We start from the raw sequence: 18,769 nt of genomic DNA, 5'->3' as shown, positions 1-18,769 counted from the left end.
ACACTGGACAGTTGCAGCTCTAGAAAATCCACTCCCAAACCCCTAAGTGAACTACATTGATACCCTATCAATTTATAGCTTCTACTCTATCTCATTTGTACCACTGTTTCACAATTTGGATAGCATTAGAGTTAATAAATTTTATTTTAGCAAGTCTGCTCCATGGGTAGTTTCTGAAATAAAAATACAAGCAAAAAAAAACTTTTCTAGTAACACTGGTTCTACAGTACAAGCTCTCCCTCGAATGTCTAACAGAGCTTTCGTAGAAGTGAGTGTTCCTTGTAGGGACGGTGAGTCGAGACTGGAGGCAAGAACTAAAACGTTCTTAAACCCTTCTACGTGCTGGAATCCTGAAGTGCCTGCCATCATTCAAACCTTAGCACTAACTCTCTAGAGAGACAGGAGGCAAGAACTAAAACGTTCTTAAACCCTACTACGTGCTGGAATCCTGAAGTGCCTGCCATCATTCAAACCTTAGCACTAACTCTCTAGAGAGACACTGCCATGCATACTACAGAACGAGAAGGCAGTGGGGATCTTCAACGGCTACATGTCACTGCCTGGTGAGCACTCTTCCCTCAGACCCCATTCCCAGAAGCTCTGCCTCGATTCCCCAGGGGTAGGCGAGCTGGCTGCCCGAATTCCTAAGCGTTACCGGGGAAATGTGAGGGCCTCCGGGGGCTGGAAACCTCAGGCCAGGCGCGCGCTGCCCCGAAGGCGAGCGCGCGTCCGGTCCGCTCTACGGGGTCTCTCGGGAGCGCTTTGCAGGGCGGATGACTGACGGGCCAGCTACCTGCCTTCCTGAGCCTGCAGAGATAAACCACCTATCCTCCCTGTGCACACAGGCCCCGAGGGCAGGCAGGTCTCCAAGCGCCGCACAACTGCCCCAGGCCCGACGCAGCTACGTGCCCGAGGACTCCCTCCCCAACAGGCCATCCCTCAGCCGATCCTCCTTCGACAGCGAACAAGAAACCCCGGAGGCGCGGAGGCGTCTCGCCGCTACTCGGCGGTGCCTGCCAGAGGCCCTTCGCGATGTCCGCAAGCAGAGAAAGCCCTGCCCTCCCAAGCCCCGGCTTCCCCTAGGCCCCTTGACACTTGTAGTGGCCTCACTTGCGGCCCCTGACCCGGGGCTGACCGGTTCGTGACTCTCCTGCCAATCAGAGACAGATTTCATCCGGCCAACCGACCAATCACCGCGCGCGGTTGTCCGCTTCGGCTTTTCGGCCCTTCGGCTCTTCGGCTTGTCGGCGTTCGCGGTTGTTTGGCCATCCTGGGCCTTCCGCAGCGCCGCTAAAGCGCAGTTCTGGTTGGTGTAACTTTTTTTTTTTTTTTTTTTTTAGCCACTTCCGGCTCCTGCGTCGCTCCGGAAGCCTGCGAGTTCCGGAAGCCTTGGTAATGCAGATTCGGCTAGGAAAAGACAAGCTTTCCAGAGAATGTTTCAGAGAAAGTTACGTGGAGCGTGGGCGTTTCGCAGACTCCTAAGGTCAGTGTCTGCCCTAGAGAGCCGGAGTGCAAACCCGAGGTCTTGTTTTCAGCTGGGAGGTCGTGGAGTTTCACGACCTTATAATTGTCGCCGTTTGCTTTTTTTTCCCTGTTTATTGGCTTCCTGTCTACCTGGAAAAGGCAAGTCAAAGCTTCTGAATTTTGGAAAGGCAGTGAAGCAAACCTAAACTCCTAAAGATGTTTTTAGGATCGCGGCATTAAAAATAAACACACACACAGCTGCAGTTGAGCCCCTCTGCATTCCACGTAGTAACTTAAGAGATGAACTTCGAAATCTTTTTCTCTCATTTGGCGGTCGTGAAGATATTTACCTCTTATAAACGGCTTTATAAAGAATTGAGGATCCAAGCTTTACTTAATATCTGAAAGTTCATGTAAAGTGTTATATGTAGTACAAAAAATTTGAGTATGCTTAGTTTTCTAACGTTGTTGAAAGCGCACGTAAAAGCAGTTTGGTTTTCTTATGGAGGAAGAGATAATGAAAAGTTTCTGATAAAATTGCTTGCGATAAATTAGTTATATTTCACATTGACTTTTGATAAGAAATCTGAATGTGAGAATTGTTAACATTTTTTCCTGTGTTCTTAAGTTAAAAATCGTTATTTGTTTATTTATTGAGGTATCATTTTCCAAATTTCCCACATTTAGTGAAAGTGCTTTTGGCAAAATGAGCAAGCTGTTGAACCTTCAAGTCTAACACATTCTGTTAAACTTCCATGATGCCCCTCTTGCACACCATCCACATGCTCAGGTTCCCATAGCACAAGGAAAATGTATGAATGTGCACAATCTTTATTTCTGGCCAGAAGTTCTCTCTTGAATTATTTCATATTTTCCTTTTTGGATGATCTGAGTTGGACAACCTAGAAGCAAATTGGATGTTCTCTGTACCTCTTTTCTGTGAAGTGATAGCAGTTTGTAAATGTTTCATGTTTCTTTTCCATTCCTTTGGAATGTACAAGAAACCTCAGGAGAAAAGCCCTAAATTGCTCCATTTGCCCTGTCTGTAATCCTGCTCTTTTAAACCCAGCCCTGTAGTTTCTTTACATGGAAGTGGAGGCAAGGAAGGGATGTCTAGTATCCTCTGCCTTTCTCCGTGTGGGATATTAAACTTCTTCATAACATATTCCCATCTATACGATAAAAATACCTTGTTCTATGTTGCTTCTTACTCAATTTAATATATTTTCTTTTTATCAGACATCTCCCTTATTACTGCCTGTCAATAAGATGAGATAAAATTCCATCCAAGTTATCTTTTCTTTCTTCTTACTAGTAAAACAAAAACCAAGAACTTAAGTGTAATGGTGTTTTGATTATGCCTAGCCACTGTCTTTTCTCTTTTTTGAGACGGAGTCTTGCTCTGTTGCCCAGGCTGGAGTGCAGTGGCACGGTCTCAGCTCACTGTAACCTCTGCCTCCCGAGTTCAAGCAGTTCTCCTGCTTCAGCCTCCCGAGTAGCTGGGATTATAGGCGTGCGCCACCACACCTGGCTAATTTTTATATTTTTAGTAGAGACAGGGTTTCACCATGTTGGCCAGACTGGTCTTGAACTCCTGACCTTAGGCGATCTGCCCACCTCGGCCCACTTGTCTTTTAGTGTTAGATGAATGAGTTGGCATTGCCTCTACCTTGCATGTATGTGTTCATAATAGTTAATGTTCACACTTTGAGTTTTTCACTCATCTATTCCCTTTGTTCAGATTTGACATGGTCCTTTGACCACATGTATAGTGACGCAGGGAGAGGGAATATAGACAAGATACATCCCAAGCAACAAGGAAAACTTTACCTCATTCCTTTAATTTCTTTCCCCATCTACAGTCCTGACAGCTTGACTGGCAGTCTGGTCTTTTGAATGATCTTGAAGGGGAAAAAGATTTCTTTTGAGTTCTGTGGGATTAAATTTGATCCAAGCTTAGCAAATATCCATTCTGCTAAGTGTATTTTGTATGCTCTACAGTTTTTCTAATGTTTACCGGAAATTTACTTATTACCAGCTTGACTTTAGATGGGTTATTAATCTTCTCAAGCCTTAATTTTTGTCTTCTTAAAATGGAGATGATAATACTGTACTTACTGTGTTGTGAGGATTAAATGAAATAAAGAATGTAAAGAAAAGTTGTAGTGCCTTGTACATGATATGTATCACGTGGTAGTTCCTCCTATTCCATTGCTAATGGCTCTTTGTTCCTTTGGGGATATTTCCGTGTTCTCTTATACCATAAAATGTGCAATTAAATGTTTGTTCCAGTTATTTTCAAGTCATTTAGAATTCTTAAGCAATTAGATTCTAAAGCCCATTTTTAAATTATTTATAGAGTATTTAAAGATCTAGCTGCTCATACATTTCATGTGTGTCCTGTTCATACTCGCACTAGTATTTTTCCCATAGTTTATGCCTATACTCTTAGTACTTGGCCTCTTTAAGGTAGCCCCATCTGTGTGACCTGTGGTACCATCCTAAAGTGTTTATGTTTAACTTTTGGGTCCATCACCACGTTGTCAGTATAGTACACTGGTTTAGAGCTGGTTCTGCCCCGTCTGGTCATGGGATTTTACACAAGTCATCTAATCTCTTTGCACCTCAATTTCCTTGTTTTAGAACAGAAGTAATAAGAGAAGCTTTTTATTAGTATTATAAGGATTAAATGATTTAATATTTAAATTTGTACCTGGTAATTAGCTATAGTAGTCACTTGTTAGCACTCAGTAACTGGTAAGTGTTATGTGTTTTCTCTGGTTGTAAACTAACAAGTTCATTGGGATTGTCTTCCTTAGTGGTTCACTGTTACTCTCCATGAATACTGTCTCTGTCTCCTGTGTCCTGCTCTGATTTCTCTATTTTCCTCATGTCCTATATAGCTCTTTTGCAATTGGAAATAGCTGTTCTTTTATTTTTTTCCCTTTCCCTTCCAAGATTTCCTAAAACAGTTTCTATAAGGATTCTAGATAGGTAGGTAAACTTACAGTTGCTTTTTTTTGTTTTTCTTTTTTTAGCCAATGAAGAGTATAGTGTAATAAAATGACTTGTCTAGAGTCACACAATCTGTTAGTGAACCTGGGCTAGAATACAGAGCTAATCAGAGGCAGTTTAACTCTGCTTTCCCCAATACTCGCTCCAACATCTGTTCTTTATTTTCACAATAAGCATTCTCAGACTCAGAAGTATCAGGTTTCTGAAAGAACAAAATATGAGTGCCATGCTATTATCTTAAAAATGTACTTATAAAGCTAGGCCCAAGTATTGGAAATTCTTTTCTAAGGTTTAAAAAAAGTATTTTGTGCTAGTTTTAGATACTTGAATAACTATATTGTATATGAGATAAGTAAGGCACTCAGTTGATTGTATAAGACTCAGTATAGTCTTGAGTCGTGTTGAGTTTCCTCTTCTCCCTAAATGGAAAAAAAAAAAAAGATATTTTCCCCTCTTCTAGGGCAGGTTACTTACCATTGTCCATATTTTTGAGAAATATGTGCAACTTTGAAGTTTATCTTTCAGATACATTTTATAAATGTTTTGTCATGTATCCACTACCACTTCAAAAAGAAAAATCCTATTTGGATTTTGATGAGGCAATGTTCATTGAAGTTAAAAGTAATTTAGAGGTCCGTTAGACATAACACAGTTTTAAAATTTCACATATCTTGGCTATACCCAAATGAGCACAACTGGGATTTACAACATCAGGTGTCTATAAACTTTTAAAACTTAGTTTATGTATGGTGAAAGAGAGGAACAAGAAAGTAGTGACAAGGCACTTACCAAGTCTGTGGCAGAAGTGGGATTTGAACTTAGAGTTGTTAGGCCTGTTCACAGTGCCAGAGGTCACAGTGTTCTAATGGGCTTCAGCCATAGCCTTTTTTCTTTTGCCCATATTTGAAACGTGTTCTGGGAATCGGTGTCCAGTTAAATCCCTCTTTGATGCATGTCCCGTTTATTAGTATTGATTTCAATACAATGGACAGTAAATCTATCTGACTACACAAAGGAAATAAAATAGTAGGTTATAGGTTCAAAACTTAAGATGTCTAGTCACAGAATTTTATTCATATAACCTCATAATATGAAATGCTAGTTTAACATTTTCAGAAAGAGAAAACAATGAATGTGGTCTCATCCACTTTGATTGCTAGAACATTTAAGATAGTGTGGCAGTGACATTTTCATTCTAAAACTTAGTTTATTATTGTGGAGATGGAAAAGAATAGCCTGGCAGGGGGTGCATTAGTGGGTATGACACAGTAGAGATTACTTGAGAACCACATGTTTCTGCTGACAAAGTTTACAGGACTGTAAATTTAAATCCAGAATTTTGTAGTCAGTATGCATTGACAAATATGCCTAATGGTAATACGTCTAATACTGAGAGTCTTGGAACAGGTCAATAATAATGTGTATATTGATAGCAGCGATGTAGGAGATGTTACATGGTATTATAGCTAAAATCCATGTTATCCCCTTAATCATAATTACGTTAATATTGACAGGCCCTTGACAATACCCACATTATTATTGATAGATTTCTGTCAATAACATGTTTTTAAAGAAAATATATTCATTCATAATTTGTACTATACTCAATAAAACTATAAAATACATCCTGAAAAATTCCTTCTTCCTCAGTGAGATACAGTCATTTGTTTAGTTTTTGGAATGTGATATAGATGGCAAAGTTTTCATTTTGGGATATGAAAAACATAAAAGGAAAGCATGAGTTATTTAAGGGATAAAGTTATATATTGCTGCTCTTAGTAAATAATTTTTAGTTGTCTTTTTCTGTGAAAGAAAAGCAGTGTGACATGTTTAGTGATAAAATGCCAGCAGGAGACCTTTTTAATCGTTTTTAGTACTAGATCATTTTGTCTTAAACATATTTATGTGACAGGTTAAACACACGAACCCTAGTAGATGCTATGCTTTTTATCTGGTCTTGATTTTGCCTTAAGCATCTTTTTCACATACCCTTAACGTGGTAGAATCCTTCACTAAACACTAAGATTATTTACTGCCAATTATAATTTTAGTTACATAGTTTTATATATATCTTTGCATAGCCAATAAATGTATCTCTCCCCTCCCGTGGGTTAACATGTTGGAATCTTAAAGTTAGTATAGTTCAAGAATTGCAGGAGTGGGTGGCTGGTAGGATTGTATATGAAAAGGTGGAATAGGAAAAATCAATTAGAATTAAATTTAATGGTAGTGGTTTCAATTCAAAGCAATTCTTACTTTTTTAAAAAAGGAGTTAGCTTGTAATTCTTAAAAATATTCAAGTTTGAGCTTACATTTATAAAACTAAATACTAATTTACAGTGACCAATAATATAGAAATTGTTAAAGCTTACTTAAATTATTGAAGGTAAAGTCAAAATAGACTTGCCAGAGGTTGGGCGTGGGTGTTGGCAATCCTTGTAACAGAAGTCAGGAGAGTACTAGTTTACCAAAAGCATTGGGAATTTTTGACCCAAAAATGTGAAGGGATAGTATAGTCTTCCTCTTGATTTCCATGGTTCTTAAGTAAGTTAAATTACTTTGACTTTTCCAGGAAGTTGTTAGCATCATACGTAGGCCCCTGAATTGTTGCAGGAATCCTATAAACTGGTCTCCCAGAATGGCAGTTTTTCTTTTCTTCAGTTTTATTGAACTCTGCCGTCAGATTAATCTTTTGAAATTTATATCCCATTATGTCTCTTCTCTTCAATGATTATTCATGCCTACAGAATCAATACAATTTCCTTAGCACAGGTTCTTTTTACAATGTGGCTAGGTTGACACTTCAGCCAGTCTCTCCTGCCAGCCTGCTTTGGTCATGGCAGATGACTTGTCTGCTTCCAGGTAACAGATGCAGCCACATTGACGGGGGTTAAATAACCAAGGATGCAGCTCATGCTGCAACCTGTGTCCGTATGTCCCAGCTAGGCTATGGTCAGGAGCTTGCACGTTTCTGGGCTTTTACACAACCTGTTCCCTTGCCTTACATACCATTTTCCTCTTTTCTGCCTGGTAAGTTTTGTGATCCTTTGTAATGTTTTCACGTTTTGGGATCCATTCTTCACTTCAGAGATCAATGGCCAGTCCTGATTTCCTATGTCTTTTAAAATGCTTGCATAAAAGGAAGTTAGCTGACAGTTAAATATTTAGATTGAATCTCTGGTACCTAGGAGAATGCCTTGTATTTGGTAGGTGTCCAATATATATTTGTTACATTGAGTAACCATTTGTCAGAGAATTAGAATTCACTAAGATACAAACTGCTTACACTATATTGGGAATAGTTTTATGTGATATAAAGTCGTTTATGGCATTTATGCTTCATACCTATTATAACAAATCTTGTTGTACTGCTGTAGAGGGAAGAAGATTCCATAATTGCCTTAATTGAATTTCTAGTTATTTTGATTTCATCATTTTCTTCTACTCCTTGGCTGCCCTTTTCTAGAGAGAGTATTCTATAATAGCTGTACCTGCCAGAAAGAGAGGGGTGGGGTGGGAGTATGTGTGATGAGGAAGAACTGAATCTAATATGCTGGTGATGAATACAAGTTTGTTGCTTGTCTTGGACTGCCTGTACCATGTTGTGTGCAGCAAAGCACCTTAGAGTCAAATATTGTAAGTGTGCATTCATGAGGTTTCTTTACTTGAAGATAACAGGCACAACTATGTTGATAGGGGCTAAATAATCACGGGAGCAGGTCATGCGGGAACCCATGTCTTTTCTCAATCCACACTGTGTCATATCCTTTCAGACAAGGTACAAGTTAAGTGGGCAATGAGTTCCACTGAACCATCATATCTCCGCCCACTCCTGCCTGGCCCCTCCCACGTGCACACATAAGGGTGACATGTTCATGGTTTAACTGCCACAATTTATGTCTTAATGATGTCAGTATTTCCTGGAAAAACATTTTGATACAGGTTGATTGAGGCATTACTATAACTAACAGTGAAGGTTTCAGTCTTTTGAAATGACATTTGCCAAAATTAGTTTGGGGCCTGTTACTTTTCATGCTCATCCCTAGCCAAAGCAACAATAATGTAATAAATAATACTGCTTTATGGCTTCCAAACCACTTTCGTAACATTATCTGGTTTAATCTCAACAACTTTGTGAGGTAGCTGTTATTTCCAACTTTTAGGAGAAGAATCCGAGGCTAATGAAGTTTTTTAAGATCTCATAGCAAGTAAGTGACAGAGCTAGAACTTGAGCCCAGGCCTGTTTGATTTTAAATCTGCTTTTTCCACTCTGTGACAGATGCCTAAAGAAGAATGTAGAGCATGGGAGAAGTATTCCACTTTAATGAACTATGGTGTGTAATAGACAGTATCTGTTCTATGTTTACAACTAAAAGAAGTCACAAAAATGACTAAAATGTTGGAAAATAAAACCTAAAACAAAAAAATAGAGAAATTATTCATCTGGAGGAGCAAAGGCTGAAGAACAGTTTAATAATAGTCTTTTGGTCTATTAAAGAGCCTTACGTAGGGAGGAGAGCAAACCCAGCTGTTCCTAATCTACACTGAGGCCAGGCCTGGGGAGAAAAAGAAGAAAGAAAAAAATGTTAAACTGTAACAGAAGGGATAAGAAAGAATTTTTTGATAATAAGTATTGTTAAATATTGTATTGGTTAAAGACTGTTTTAGGTCTCCTTTTCTGGCAGTCACTAAAAATTCCTATTTTTACTGAATGTTTTTAAGTGTGATTCCTCCAAAAACAAGAAACTTGACATAGATGATTCTTCTGAGAAACCACCCCCTCTGACCAGTTTCTCACTAAATATCACTAAGGAACCTGAGGAAGAGATGCAGTTATGCGTTGCTTATCAAGGGGGTACATTCTGAGAAACGCATAGTTTGATGATTTCATCATTGTGTGAACATCATAGGGTGTACTCACACAAACCTACTTGGTATAGCCTAGTTCACACCTCATTATATTTTACTGTGCTTTCTTCTGGTTTGCAGATACTGCTTTTACAAATTAAAGGTTTGTAGCAAACCTGAGTCAATCAAGTTTATCTGCACAATTTTTTTTTCCAACAGCATGTACTCAACTTGGTGTCTCTGTGTAATGTTTAGGTAATTCTTGCAATATTTCAGACTTTTTTTTATTATGATATTCTTAATGGTGACCTGTGATCCGTGATCTTTGTTATTACTATTGTAACCGTTCTGGGGCACCACGAACTGTATCCATATAAGATGGTGAACTTAGAAAGATTCTGGGGCACCAAGAGCTATATCCATATAAGATGGTGAACTTATATTCTGGGGCACATGGTAGAATCCTTCACTAAACAGTAAGAACTGTATCCATATAAGATGGTGAACTTAATAAATATTGGGTGTTCTGACTGTTCTGCTGACTTGCCTATTCCCTGAGATACAACAATGTTGAAAGTAGGCCAATTAACATAAGCCTACAGTGGCCTCTTATGTGTTCAAGTGAAAGGAAGGGTTGTACATCTCTCATTTTAAATCAAAATCTAGCAATGATTTTGCTAGATTTTGCTAAGCTTAGTGAGGAAGCCATGTCAGAAGCCAACACAGGCCAAAAGGTAGACCTTTTATACCAAACAGCCAAGTTGTGAATGCAGAGGAAAAGTTCTTGGAGGAAATTAAAAGTGATCCTCCAGGGAACACATGAATTAAAGAAAGTGAACAGCCTTATTGCTGATGATGTGGGACAAGTTTTAGTGGTCTAGATAGAAGATCAAACCAGCCACAAAATTCCCTTAAGCCAAAGCCTAATCCAGAGCAAGTTCCTAACTCTCTTCAATTCTTTAAGACAGAGAGGTGAGGAATCTGCAGAAGAAAAGGTGGAAGCTAGCAGAGGTTGGTTCGTGAGATTTAAGGAAATAACCATTTATAATATAAACATGAAAGCTGAAGCAGCAAATGCTGACATCAGAGCTGCAGCAAGTTATCCAGAAGCTTTAGCTAAATAATTGATGAAGGTGACTATGCTAGACAATATATTTTCAAGACAGACAAAAGGCTTATATTGGAAGAACATGCCATGTAACACTGATAGCTAGAGAGGAGAAGCCAATATGTGGCTTCAGAGCTTCAAAGGACAGGCTGACTCTCCTGTTGGGGGCTAATGTAGCTGGTGGCTTTTAAGTTGAAGCCGTTGCTTATTTACCATTCTAAAAATTCGAAGACCCTTAAGAATTACGCTAGAACTACTCTGCCTGTACTTTATAAATGAAAAAAACAAAGCCTGGATGATAGCACATCTGTTTACAGCATGGTTTACTGAATATTTTAAGCACACAGGTGAGACTTGCTAAAAAAAAATTACTTCAAAATATTACTGCTCATTGATGTGCACCTTAGTCACCCAAGAGCTCTGACGAAGATGTACAAGGAGATTAATGTTTTCATGCCTGCTATCACAGCATTCATTCTGCACCCCGTGGATCAAGGAGTAATTTTGACTTTTATATCTTATTTTTTAAGAACTACATTTCGTAAGCCTATAGTTGCCAATAGCAATTTCTCTGATAGATCTGGGCAAAGTAAATTGAAAACCTTCTGGAAAAGATTCACCATTCTGTTTACCATTAAGAACATGATTCATGAGAGAAGGTCAACATATCCACATGAACAGGAGTTTGTAAGAAGTTGATTCTAACCATTGTGGATGACTTTGAGGAGTTCAAGACTTCAGTGGAGGAAGTAACTACAGATGTGATGGAAATAGTAACAGAGCTAGAATTAGAGTGGCGCCTAAAGATGTGACTGATTTGCTACAATCTCATAATAGAACTTGAATCGACAAGGAGTTGCTTCCTCTCTTTTTTTTTTTTTTTTTTGAAACGAAGGTCATGCTGTGTCACTCAGGCTGGTGAACAACAGCACAGTCAGCTCACTGCAGCCTCTCAATCTCTTGGGCTCAAGCAACTCTCCTGCCTCAGCCTCCCCTTAGTAGCTAGGACTACAGGTGCATGCCAGCACGCCAGGCTAATTTTTTTTTTTTTTTTTTTTTTTAATTTTTGTAGAGACAGTGTCTCCCTATGTTGCCCAGCAATCCTCCCTTGGCCTCCCAAAGGGCTGGAATTATAGGCATGAGCCACTGCACCCAGTGAGTTGCTTCTTATGGATAAGCAAAGAAAGTGGTTTCTTGAGATGGAGTCTGTACCTGGGGAAATGCTGTAAACATTGTTGAAAAGATAGCAAAGGATTTAGAATATCCCATAAACTTAATTGATAAAGCAGTGGCAGGGTTTGAGACTATTGACTCCAGTTTTGAAAGAAGGTTTACTCTTGGTAAAATGCTGTCAGAAAGCTTCGCATGCTACAGAGAAATCTTTCATGAGATGAAGAGTCAATCCATGCAGCAAACTTTGTTGTTGTCATAAGATATTGCCACAACCACCCCAGCCTTCAGCAGTCATCACCCTGATCAGTCAGCAGGCATCAACATCAAGGCAGGACCCTCCACTATCAAAAAGATTATAACTCACTGAAGGCTCGGATGGTTGTTAGCATTTTTTAGCAATCAAGTAATTTTTAATTAAGGTATGTACATTGTCTTTAAGGCACAGTGCTATTGCACACTTAATAGACTGCAGTATAGTGAAAATATAAGTTTTATATGCATTGGAAAACCAAAAGAGTTGTGTAACTTACTTTATTGTGATATTTGCTTTATTGCAGTGGTCTGGAACCTAAGCTGCAGTGTCTCTGCGGTATGCCTGTTTTCTTATGTGATTCTGATGAACTCACAAGTTTGAAAACCACTAGACTAGAGGAGCAGAGACCACAGGACTGTGATGGTGAAGACCACAGTTTAGAAGGATTAAAAGCCCAGAGATATATATATCTTTATCATAGACACATATATCTGTTAGCAGTTAAAAACTACCAGAATAAGATTATGTTGTTACAAAGAAAGTTGAATGTGTTACAAATAGACAAGATCTATCTTGTTTTAAATCACTGCCTTCTTGATTTTAGCACTTATGTAGATCAAGTAGATTTAAAATAGATTAGTTTTACCAGAGGGGCATCAGACTTCTGAAATTCTACCCAGATTTTTTCTGTCGTATTTACATAACTGCCTACTGAACTTTTCCACTTAAATGTCTCATAGGATCTTCAGATGTTTAAAATTCCATGTATTTATTATCTTTCTGTTCAAACCTGTATTGCCTCATGTATTTCTTGTTTCAGGGACTTGGATCACTATCACTCAGTTACTTAAGTCAGTTTTTCTTGGCTTATTTCTCTCCAGATAGTGTCACTTCTACCACCTCACTGCTGTCAAAGATAACCCTTTTCTCTCTGTCCCCATTGATACTTTTCTAATTTAGGCCATCATTAGTTTCTCACTAGATCATTTTAACAACCTGTTAACTCGTCTCTATGCTTCCAGTCTTTCTGTCAGCCTCTATTCCATTCTTGCTCAGGGTGGCCAGAACAAGTAGTCTAAAATGTAAATCTTATTAGTTCTTTGCGTACCACTATTGAGGGCTTCCCATTACCTTCTTCATAAAATACAGCCTCCTCAGCTTGGCTTCTAGGGCCTTTAGGACCTGTCTCCTGCTTCTTTCCAGCCTTATCTCATCTGTGCACCTCTAGTCCTTAGTACCTACTCTTCCCACCATTGGCAATAATATTCTTACCCTCCTTTGCCAGGCCGACATGCTAATACTTCAGGTGGCTGCTTAGGTATTGACTCTCCCAGGAAGCCTTCTCTGACCTTCTGAATTATAGTTGTAACCATAGTGCCCTGAATTTTCCCTTGCATATCACTGATTGCACCTTATTGTAATTACCTGTTTATTTTATATGGCACGCCTTTACTTTTCTCTCTCGTTCCACAACCCTCCACAAGGGTTGAGACAGTGTCTGTTATACCATTATATCACTAGCTGTCATATTAACAGGTAAATAACAGAGATGCACAATAAACATGGTGAAATTAGTAATAATCATCTTTCTGGATATGGTAATTTGGAATAGTTTTAAAGGGTAATGGATGGGAATTGATATTTTTTATCCTTCACACATCCCAGACTTCCATCCTATTCATTTATTCATTTATCTAGTGTTTGTAGAGTGCCTTCTGTGTACCAGGAACTGAGATAGTTGTTCTGATTCAACTGTGATAAGGCTCAAATAATCTTTACAACAGGCTTATCCTCTAGTGGAGGAAATAAACCATTTAAAAGTAGTTCATGTACAGTACATAGAGGCCAAGAAAGAGAAAGAATAGAGTGCCAAGGGAACAACTAGATGGGCAGCAACCCAGATTTGGAGTCAGAAGGAAGTGATGTCTGAACCAGTACTTAAAATCTTAGTATGAGTTTTCAGTTAAAAGATTGGAAACGGACTGTTCCACACAAAGGGAACAGACAATGAAGTCTACTGGTGAACAAGAGAAGGGGGTACTTTTTGACTGGATGTGATGCGTAAGGAAGGAAAGCAAGCTGGGAGTGGATTTGGGGAGGTTTGTGTTTTAGAACACTGGCAGTGTGGGGAATGCACTGAAGGAGGCAGAAGGTAAGGTAGTCCAGTTTAATGGAATCCATGAGAGAGGAGAGCAGCCAGAATTCAGGAAAAGGCTTGCGGGGGACAGGGAGTGACAGATGGGTTAGGAAAAATTTTGGACCACGTACCAACAGTCCTTGGCAATAGATTTGATTTGTAGAGTGAGGAAAGGGAGCTCCCTTTTTAACTTTATTCTTTTTTGTGTGTAGCTTCTGGCAAGTATGAGGCAAGGATTTCACAGAAGAACTTGGAGCAAAAATTCCCACTGCCATAGCTATAGGCTGTCCAGTCTTGAGGGAGCTGCAGGAACAGGAAAAAGGTGAGATCTCCCCAGAAGATCATTGGCATTTATGGTGAGAAGCATTCCTGTTGTATATCTGGTTTGAGAGAAAAATAGCACCAAACAACCTGTTATTCAGTGATCATTTTTGTTTCCTGGACTTGAACTTGTTAAACATGTAGTCTTCTGCCACTAAGTCTTCTAGGATGCATGGGTAAATTTAGAACTTCCCTCTTGAAAACATCTTCGGTTGTCAAAGATACTCCCAATTTCAAGAAGTACAAGTTTACTTTACCTTCTAATAAATTGTGTTTATCATCTTTTTACTAAAAATCATAACAGAATAGAATTTGAAAGGACTTTGAAGGTCATTTTATCTCCATCCCTTTGTTTTATACGTGAAGAAACCAAGGCATAGGTCAGGGTCAGGGGAAATGATTTGTCGAAGAATACGTGACCAGACCGTGGCAGTGAGCTCCGGCAGGATCCATGCCTCCCTCAGTAACTGTTCTTTCTGTTAGGGTATTGGCTTTTTAAAGGCCTAGACATGATAATCAAGCCCTGTGTGGTGATAGCCCATTTTAATTTTTTTGTATTTTTTCCCCCTAGCTTTATTGGAGTATAATTGGCAAGTAAAAATGGCATATATTCAAAGTGTGCAATGTAATGATTTCATATGTGTATCCATTGTGAAATGACTGCCACAGTCAAGTTAATTACCACATCAATCACTACCCATAGTTACTTACCACCTGTGTGCATGTGTATGATGAGGACACTTCAGATTTGCTCTTGGCAAATTTCAAAGAAACAATAGAGCATATTAACTATGCTATTCTGGACATGAGTTCCCCAGAACTTACTCATCTTATAACTGAAAATTTGTACCCTTTGACTAACATCTCCCATTTCCCTCACCCTCCCAGCCCCTACCAACCACCATTTTACTCTCTGTTTCAATAAGTTTGACTTTTTTAGAATCCATATATAAATGAGATCATACTGAGGTCCATTTTAGCAACTAAATTTAAGCCTGATTTTTTTTTTTTTTGGTCATGGGTGGATTTGCCAGTTAATAATATTTAAAATATCTGAACTGGTCTGTATACTGGATTATAGCAGTGACTTGGTGTTTTAATTATATCTGCTTGCACATAATACATAATAATATATGTGTATTGAATCAGTAAGCTGTACCTAGCTAACTATTCAGCTTCTTATATTTCATTTAAATTTTTTTCCCTTTAGCACCAATTTGTTTCCTTATTCTATTTATGGCATTATTGTGGTATATATTTTTATATCATTGTTTTCTTAGAGTACTGTGTGATGTATACATTTTTAGTACCTTAATAATGATATTTCTGCATTCTTGTTCCTTCATACTAAGATTTAGTACTGTTTATTTTCAGCAATAGCGTGATAGAATAGTAACCATGTATTGTTCATTTATTTTTCTTTTTAACTTCCTTTACACATATAAAATGTATTTGAGAAAGATTAAATGACTTGCTGAAAAATAACACCTTTGGAGTCAGTAGTAGTGCTGGAAAATAAACTGAGGTCTTGACTTAACCATCTATTGCAATGTTCTATATAGTTGTTGTATTTATTACCTTCCTATATCTCTTCATTAGTCATGTTATTCAGCCTCCTTTCTGTTAGCTTCAGGATTTTAATATCTCCCTGCTAGAATATCTGACCAAAGAGTATTGCTTAGAAGTATACTTGTGGAAAGAGGGTACAGTTTTGTTTTGTTTTTTTGTTATTTCTTTGATGAAGAGGGCCAAGAAAAAAGAAAAATTAAGAAAAAAAGGCAGGGGGAGAAAGAAAGGCTCTGAGAGACGAGACAGAAGTTTCAAGTAAGAAGTGATTATTTGCTGTACTATTTGAGACTACTGAAAGGCTCATCTCTTATGTGTCCTGTGTAATTTGTGTATAACAGTTTCCAGGCATAAGTTAAGGAGGTTGTATAAGATTGCAACTCTTTGCTAATGTTCTTCAATTGTATTTTTTCCTAGAGACCTTCAGAGAAGACATGGCTTCCAGAAAAGAGAATGCGAAGAGTGCAAACAGAGTGCTAAGAATAAGCCAGTTGGATGCACTTGAACTAAACAAGGCCCTGGAGCAGCTAGTTTGGTCCCAGTTTACTCAGTGCTTTCATGGATTTAAACCTGGGCTGTTAGCTCGCTTTGAGCCAGAGGTGAAAGCGTGCTTATGGCTTTTCTTGTGGAGATTCACCATCTACTCCAAAAATGCCACAGTGGGACAGTCAGTTTTGAATATTAAGTACAAAAATGATTTTTCCCCTAACCTGAGGTATCAGCCACCCAGTAAAAATCAAAAAATCTGGTATGCTGTTTTTACAATTGGTGGGAGGTGGTTAGAAGAACGATGCTATGATTTGTTTCGAAACCATCATTTAGCATCATTTGGGAAAGTCAAGCAGTGTGTGAATTTTGTGGTTGGACTTTTGAAATTAGGTGGGCTGATTAATTTTTTGATTTTCCTTCAGAGGGGAAAGTTTGCAACTTTGACAGAACGTCTCCTAGGTATTCATTCTGTATTTTGCAAGCCTCAAAACATACGTGAAGTTGGCTTTGAATACATGAATAGGGAACTTCTCTGGCATGGTTTTGCTGAATTTCTGATTTTTCTCTTACCACTTATCAATGTCCAGAAGTTGAAAGCCAAGCTGTCTTCATGGTGTATTCCTCTTACTGGTGCACCTAATAGTGACAATACATTAGCCACCAGTGGCAAAGAATGCTCTCTTTGTGGAGAGTGGCCCACCATGCCTCACACCATAGGATGTGAGCATATTTTCTGTTATTTCTGTGCTAAGAGTAGTTTCTTATTTGACATGTACTTTACTTGTCCTAAGTGTGGTACAGAAGTACACAGTCTGCAGCCACTGAAATCAGGAATCGAGATGTCAGAAGTAAATGCTCTTTAGAAACTAAAATTGCTTCCTCTGAGAAAAAAAATGCACCGTGTTTAAATTCTTAATATTAGTCATCCTAAGTATACCATTTATGTATCCTTTATAAGGAATGTGCTGCCTAGCCACTGTCTTCTCCTTTCCAGGCGTGACTGAATTCTAATCACTGGAAACCATGTGATTCTAAATATATTATGTAAATGTTAATGTAGTATGTTTTTTAAATCATTGCATTCAATTTTTAATATCAAGAATAATGGACAGCTTTTGTCAGGTGACTACTAACAATGCTCCTTCATTTTGCTACTTCTTAAAACGAGGTTGGATTCTAAAGATAAAGATTTTGGAGACTCTGAGATGAGTGTGCATTTATTTTCAGAGTTGACATAATATGATAATGTGACAACTGTAAGACTGTTTTAAACCTTAAGACCTGATGCCTCAGTTGTAATTTTTTTTTTTTTTTTTTGAGACGGTGTCCTGCTCTGTCACCCAGGCTGGAGTGCAGTGGCGTGATCTCTGCTCACTGCAACCTCCACCTCCTGGGTTCAAGCAATTCTCCTGCCTCAGCCTCCTGAGTAGCTGGGACTACAGGTGCATGCCACCACACCCGGGTAATTTTTGTATTTTTAGTAGAGATGGGGTTCACCATGTTAGCCAGGATGGTCTCGATCTGCTGATCTCATGATCCACCTGCCTCAGCCTCCCAAAGTGCTGAGATTACAGGCGTGAGCCACTGTGCTCGGCCGCCTCAGTTGTAATGTTATGCCTTTCTCTGAAGCCAATTTTTAAGAAGTTCAGTCCTCAGCTGTCTGACCCCTCCACAGTTGGCTTTATATTCAGAAAGTAAAAATTACTTAAGGCAGCTTGGAAGTGAGGCCTGGGAACTACTGGGGGCAACTAGTATGAACAGCACTATTTACAGGTCTCTTTCTCTTGCCTTTGATTCAGAGCTCTCATTCTCGGTAAATATTGGTAGTTTTATTGAAACAAAAGGGGTCTTTAGCATGAGAATAATAACAGCAGTGCATAATTAAGATAATTCTGTATCCTTCACTCTTTTTCTCTGCATTTTTTTACTTAAAAATAAATTCAGACTCTTAAAATGGTATAGAATTATTAGCTTGAACATTGAATTATCTCAAGTCTTAACTAGAATGTTTTTTAAAAAACAGTTTTTAAATGTTTTTAAATAAACGTCTTGCTAGTATGGTGGAAATACACTGCCAGTTCATTTTTCTCTTCACCTTTCATTGAACAAGTACTCAGGTGCCAGGTACTGATGTAGCCATTGGAGGCACAACAGTACATTAAGCAGGAAAAAGAAAGTTACCTTCATGGAGTTTACATTCTGTGATTGAATGAACTGTAAGTTTAATTTAGGTTCAATTTAGTGTAAGATACTGAAGAAGTTTTGTAGTTTGAGTCAAGAGTATTTTACATCTTAAGAATTTGCCTTCTTTTGCCTTCTGTAATTTTAAAACATTATTGTAGAAAACACCAACAATTCAGGAAAAAATATAAAATCAACTTTCCCACAATTTTTT

The 18,769-nt window shown here is 38.5% G+C and overlaps 1 protein-coding gene across 3 annotated transcripts; it reads left to right on the top strand.

Annotated features, from left to right (window-relative positions):
* Nucleotides 1–227: 227 nt before the first annotated feature.
* On the top strand, nt 228–18,441 carry PEX2 (peroxisomal biogenesis factor 2). Of its 3 annotated transcripts, XM_063668925.1 has the most exons (5): nt 228–563; nt 1,341–1,483; nt 12,166–12,197; nt 14,211–14,320; nt 16,303–18,441. In XM_063668925.1, the coding sequence occupies exon 5, from the start codon at nt 16,320–16,322 to the stop codon at nt 17,235–17,237; it is 918 nt and encodes a 305-aa protein (XP_063524995.1). In that variant the 5' UTR covers nt 228–563; nt 1,341–1,483; nt 12,166–12,197; nt 14,211–14,320; nt 16,303–16,319; the 3' UTR covers nt 17,238–18,441. The 3 variants fall into 3 exon arrangements, 2 of the variants coding, with proteins under 2 accessions (XP_063524995.1, XP_063524994.1); XR_010127235.1 differs by lacking the exon at nt 12,166–12,197; XM_063668924.1 differs by lacking the exons at nt 228–563; nt 12,166–12,197 and having other exon boundaries at nt 1,335–1,483.
* Nucleotides 18,442–18,769: the final 328 nt, after the last annotated feature.

The sequence above is a fragment of the Pongo pygmaeus genome, chromosome 7 (assembly GCF_028885625.2).
Source record: "Pongo pygmaeus isolate AG05252 chromosome 7, NHGRI_mPonPyg2-v2.0_pri, whole genome shotgun sequence".
Classification (NCBI taxonomy): Eukaryota; Metazoa; Chordata; class Mammalia; order Primates; family Hominidae; genus Pongo; species Pongo pygmaeus.
Note: the sequence above shows the minus strand (reverse complement) of the source record. Positions and strands in the feature narration are given on the sequence as shown.

Excerpts from the sequence above, each read along its gene's own strand:
- PEX2 (XM_063668925.1), top strand. The coding sequence starts at position 16,320 with ATGGCTTCCAGAAAAGAGAATGCGAAGAGTGCAAACAGAGTGCTAAGA.